Source organism: Oncorhynchus tshawytscha, linkage group LG25 (assembly GCF_018296145.1).
Source record: "Oncorhynchus tshawytscha isolate Ot180627B linkage group LG25, Otsh_v2.0, whole genome shotgun sequence".
NCBI classification, from domain to species: domain Eukaryota; kingdom Metazoa; phylum Chordata; class Actinopteri; order Salmoniformes; family Salmonidae; genus Oncorhynchus; species Oncorhynchus tshawytscha.
In genome coordinates this window covers 15,080,071-15,085,862 of record NC_056453.1, presented here as the reverse complement: position 1 = coordinate 15,085,862, position 5,792 = coordinate 15,080,071, and the positions used below count along the sequence as shown (strand labels likewise).

Below are 5,792 nucleotides of genomic sequence, written 5' to 3'. Positions count from 1 at the left end.
CTAGGCTCAGGGGCTAGGCCAGGGGTTGATTTGGGTCTGGGCATGAGAGTGTTTCCACATTGAGATGGACCCATGGACCTGCCTCGCACCTGCAACCTTGAAATAACATCTTTGGAGTGTGTGTGTGTTTGATAAACCATCTACCAGCCATTTCCCTCTTCCTGATGAACGGGCTGAGTGCAGCTGTGTAACCTCTCCTCCCACACACACGCAAACACGCACACGCACGCACACACACACACACACACACACACACACACACACACACACACACACACACACACACACACACACACACACACACACACACACACACACACACACACACACACACACACACAGAAGGGTTGGGGGATTGGTCATTGTCCTTGAACAGACTGGATGTGCTGAAGGACAGAATGTTTCTGATAACACAAGAAACTGCTCAAAAATGTGTGTGTGTGTGTGTGTATGTGTGTGTGAGTGTGCCTGTGTTCATGTGTTCGTTTTGGCTTCTCTATGTGCAGCCAGTACACACTATACCTCAACTCCAAGTCTCAGTAACATTCTCACTCTTGGTAAAATGCACAATCATAGAGCTTTATCAACAACATTTATCAACTCATATAGACACATTTTTTCCACAACCAATAAACGCAACTCACGAAAGAACCAGACCTGGGTTAAGTAAACAATTTAAAGTAGTTTAAAATTCTTCTGCCGTTGGTTTGGTTTGCCCTGCTCAATGGAATGCAAACTTTCTAATCTACATTAGGCACACCTCAAAAACACAAAGCCCCTCTTTGTATCTGTATCTGACCCAGTTCTGGAAGCAACAACAAACAAAAAACCATCTTTACATATCTCTTAAAAACATTTAACAAATCTTGAACTGTGTTTACTCTATATTGAGAAGACAGGGGGAGGGAAAAGAGAGATAGAGAGAGGGAGGAGGTAGAAAGCAGAGAGAGGGTTCAGTATGTTGATGCGATCAGGTGAATTTGTGAAGTCAAACACTAGCTAAAGTACTACTAAACAGCCATCTGCTACTATTAAACAGCAGCCTGTCACTGCGCACACCTCCTGCAGTCCTGTGTGTGTCTGTGTGCATGTGTGTATGAGTGCGTACGTGTGTGTGCGTACTTTGAGGCATCAGGGTCCCATCCCTCTCAGAGAAGCTGTTGTTTAAACCGGCCACAGTGTCCCGTGCCTGGTCTTGGGTTCAGGGGTGAGGGGTTAAAGGTCAGGGTTTCAGTAGGGGTCCGGTGGCTTGGTTGATTTGAACCAGTTAACACAGCGTCCCGTGGGAGGCTTTGGGCGACATTTGGATCCATGCAGCCTGCTGGACGGAGAAACTCTCTGTCCTGTAGACCTGGGCTTTGGTCGTGAACAGGCCATATCGCGCTGCCAGCAGGAAGAAGTCCCGGCGGAATGTCCGGGTGCATAATCCGTACAGGAAGGGGTTGGCGCATGAGTTTATTGGGTAGAAGAGGACCAATAGCAGCTTGGAGTCGGAGACGGTGATGAGGGGTAGTTTGAGCGCGGCAGAGAGGGCGAAGAAGGAAATAGGCGCCATGCACAGGAAGTCCGTGAAGATGAGGATGGCCATCCGCTGAGCCATGCGGGTTTCAGCACTGGCTGGGGGGGAGGAGGAGTTACGGACGGACAGGTAGATGCTCAGGTAGCACACACACACGCACAGGAAGGCCACCACGTTCAGCAACAGGAGGAACATGACAAACACCTGAGACGGTAGTGACTCCACATCCATGGGCAGGCAGATACTCACCTGAAACACACACACACCGACGCATGCAGGCACGCACGTACACACACACACACACACACACACACACACACACACACACACACACACACACACACACACACACACACACACACACACACACACACACACACACACACACACAATACCCAAATTAGCATAGAAGCTGTGCAATATAATACGTGTAGAAAAACAGGTAGCATCACACATCCCTCACCTTGCTGTAGCTGCTTACCCCTACAGTGGGTAGCAGAGCCGCCAGACAGGAGAAGGCCCAGCCGGTAGCCATGACAGCACAGGCGTGTCGGAGGCGGAGCTTGCGGTCCAGTCTGAGGGCGTGGGTGATGGTGTGGCAGCGCTCCAGGGTGATGGCCGTCAGAGTAAACACAGACAGCTCACTGGCAAATACCTGCACATTCAGTATAGCGCCTCTGTTAGAGCATCAGTTCTAAGCGTTCAGATCACTTCAGTATACGAAGGCTAGGGCGCACACACACACACACACCCTCCTAGGTCTACAGTATACCCACAGTGAAGAACCCGGCGATGTCACAGCCCGCCCCGGTCTGCCAGCTGATAGCGTGGTTGTAGTACAGACCTCTCGTACGCACGTCCACTGTTGCTATGACCACCAGGTATACGCCCATACACAAGTCGGCAAAGGACAGGTGGCACATCAGGAAGCGTGGCACCGTCATCTTCGCTCGGCTGCCTAGCAACGTAGAATTGGGAGGGGGAAGTTTAATAATAACTTTTATCACAAGAACGTATTTTAATACGATAACTGCTTTCATTACAAAATTTGTCATCATTTACACATTTGTATTGTGATAAAAACTGTTTATTGTCATAAAAACTGTTATTGCGATAAAAATGGCTTGAGAGTTTCTAATAAACATAAAAGTTTTTTTTTTTTTACTGACCTAGCAACACAAGCAGCACGATGGTGTTGCCTAACAGTGCGAGCACAGAGATGATCCAGATGAGGACACGTAGAGGGGCGGAGCCCATGATGTCTTCACAGGGGTTGAAGGCATCGGGGGCGGGACTACAGGCCACAGACGTCCAATTTAAACAGAAGTCCATAAAGAAGTGGAGGTTGTTCTGAGCCCCGGGTTTAAAGCACGCCGAGGTCATCCGGAAGGTCCTGACAAATGCACGCAAGAATGCGAAGATACAGACACACACACACACTAATTTATATGTGACAAAATATACACAGGTATATTCTATCTTGGAGTGTGTGTTTGTCTTCGTACCTGTTCCTCTGGTGTTTATGGAAGGCGCAGCAGTGAGATGGGTAGGTGAGGTTAGCCTGTCGTAGCTTTGTGAATAGGGACAGGGGAGGCAGCGCTCTGAGTGAGAACACCGAGACAGCGGACAGATGCTCAACTTCACCCAGCACTGACTCTGGCAGGGAACTCAGCGCTGTTCGGGAGATGTCTCTAAATACACACAGACAACAACAACAACACTTGGACACAAAAACAAATGACAGCTGATGATGTCACTGACGTGTCGTTGTGGAGCCATGCTTACAGGTACCCCGGCCCCTCTGCTCCTTTGAAGGAATTATTATGCATATGAGAAAGTTGCAGGTTGCCCATGAGAGACCTGAGCAAAGAGAGAAAGAGAAACCATTACAGTATGTATGTATGCGTGTGTATGCATGTGTGTATGTGTGTGTGTATGCGTGTGTGTATGTGTGTGTGTATGTGTATGCATGTGTGTATGTGTGTGTGTATGCGTGTGTGTATGCGTGTGTGTATGCGTGTGTGTGTGTATGAGTGTGTGTATGCGTGTGTGTATGCGTGTGTGTATGCGTGTGTGTATGTGTGTGTGTGTATGCGTGTGTGTATGCGTGTGTGTATGCGTGTGTGTGTGTGTGTGTGTGTGTGTGTGTGTGTATGTGTGTGTGTGTGTATGTGTGTGTGTATGTGTATGTGTATGTGTATGTGTGTGTGTATGCGTGTGTGTGTGTGTGTGTGAGTGTGAATGTGTGTGTGTATGTGTGTGTGTGTGTGTGTGTGTGTGTATGTGTGTGGGCGTGTGTGTGTGTGTGTGTGTATGTGTGTGTGTATGTGTGTGTGTGTGTATGTGTGTGTGTATGTGTGTGGGCGTGTGGACTCACAGTTTGTGTATCTTGGTTCCGTTAAAGGCGTGACTCTCCACCTCACTGATGCCGTTCTTGGTCAGTCGTCTGTAAGAGGAACGATGTATAAAGTCATTCCATGAAAATGTCATATTTCCAGGGAGATGTGTGGCTACTCTGGGTGTGTATACTCTGTGTGTCTGTGTACTCTGTGTGTGTGTACTCTGTATGTGTGGGTGTACTCTGTGTGTGTGGCTGAAATGGAAAAAATGGAATGGTATTAAAACACATACTGTAGAACCTGTGTGTTTGATGTGTTTGATAAAGTTCCAATAATTCCATTCCAGCCATTACTATAAGCCTGGCCTCCCAAACCATGGTGCCACCAGCCACCTGTAGTGTGTGTGTGTGTGTGTGTGTGTGTGTGTGTGTGTGTGTGTGTGTGTGTGTGTGTGTGATGGTGGTCACAGTGTAATATAGACCTTGGGAGACGGGGTTGATAAATTGTTCACTTATCCACCAATCCCCTGTCTGTGTGTGTGTGTTTGTGTGTGTGGGTAGTGTACTCTGTGTGTGTGTTTGTTACTACTCACAGTTCATCGATGGTATTAGTGGTGAGGCCGAGGAAAGCGTTGCTGGGGATGATCACTATGTGTACATTGTCCTGCAGGTCCCTGCACACACACACACACACACACACACACACACACACACACACACACACACACACACACACACACACACACACACACACACACACACACACACACACACATACAGAGTACACACACCCACAAAAAGAAAATAACCAAACTCCTCCAGCTACAGATGTACAAATCTTAATTCGAGCCGGTTTGCAACAGCAACAGGAAATGTACAACTATTATGTGGATTATAACATTTCCTACTGTGCATTCAAATGTACAAACGTGTGATTAAATGAAGATCCTGCATCTGTAAGAGAAGCAGCTCATGTTTCCCACACAATACAGTAACATGTGAACTAGTGAATACACACTCACAAACACTACAGTAAGAGAGCATGGTGACATACAGCAGAAACGTCAGGGCGGCGGAGTGGATCCGGGAGAAGTTAGGTAGAACCCTCAGTCCAGTGTTGCAGATCGTCCTGAAAAACAGGGCAGTCCCGTCAAAGCCAACTGATTTAGGATTAGTTCTTAGGGTTTAAGGGTTAGGGTTTACTGGCACTCACGTGTATATTAGTTTGGGCTGTCCCATGAAAGCCTCTTGAAGTAGGGGTAGTGGTTAGAGCTAGGTTTAGGGCTTAGGGATTAGAGTTAGAGTTTAGGGGTTAATGTTAGGAATAAGGGATAAGGGGTTAGGGCTTAGGGGATATGGAACTCACAGGTGACTGAGTTTCGGAAGTCCCATGAAAGCCTGATGATGGATGATGACCAGGTGTTTTGACTTGGTGATGGTTCTGGAGCAGACATGCAACATTTGAAATACACACATGATACATGAAATGGTGTGAGAGTGGTGTTTGAGTTGTTTATGAATGGTGCATTGATGCTGTTTGAATGGTGTATGAGCGGGGTATGAATGTGTTGGAATGGTGTATGAGCGGGGTATGAATGTGTTGGAATGGTGTATGAGCAGGGTATGAATGTGTTGGAATGGTGTATGAGCGGGGTATGAATGTGTTTGAATGGTGTATGAGCGGGGTATGAATGTTGTGTTGTCATACTGTAGGACTAATACTTACATCTCAGTTAGTCTGGGGAGGTTAGCAAATGCAAAAGCCCCGATGCTCTCTAACATACCATTCTCTGTTAGCACACTGAGAGAGAGAGAGAGAGAGAGAGAAATGGTCAGAGAAAGGGAGAAATGTTCAGAGAAAAGGAGAGAGGGAGTAAGGGAGACAAAGGGAGACAAAGGAAGAGAGATTGGAAAAGATAGAAATGGACAGAGGAG

At 47.3% G+C, this 5,792-nt stretch overlaps 1 protein-coding gene across 1 annotated transcript in view; it reads right to left on the bottom strand.

Moving 5' to 3' along the window:
- Positions 1-540: 540 nt before the first annotated feature.
- fshr (follicle stimulating hormone receptor) overlaps positions 541-5,792 on the bottom strand; it is a 9,026-nt gene continuing 3,774 nt past the window's right edge. Inside the window, exons 3-13 of the mRNA XM_042305990.1 lie at positions 5,584-5,658; positions 5,224-5,298; positions 4,912-4,986; positions 4,451-4,531; positions 3,897-3,965; positions 3,305-3,379; positions 3,025-3,210; positions 2,689-2,912; positions 2,296-2,477; positions 1,983-2,174; positions 541-1,768 (exon numbers count right to left, since the gene is read on the bottom strand). Of these exons, the coding sequence (XP_042161924.1) occupies positions 1,268-1,768; positions 1,983-2,174; positions 2,296-2,477; positions 2,689-2,912; positions 3,025-3,210; positions 3,305-3,379; positions 3,897-3,965; positions 4,451-4,531; positions 4,912-4,986; positions 5,224-5,298; positions 5,584-5,658 (1,735 nt within the window). The 3' untranslated portion in view covers positions 541-1,267. The remainder of the gene's footprint in view (positions 1,769-1,982; positions 2,175-2,295; positions 2,478-2,688; positions 2,913-3,024; positions 3,211-3,304; positions 3,380-3,896; positions 3,966-4,450; positions 4,532-4,911; positions 4,987-5,223; positions 5,299-5,583; positions 5,659-5,792) is intronic.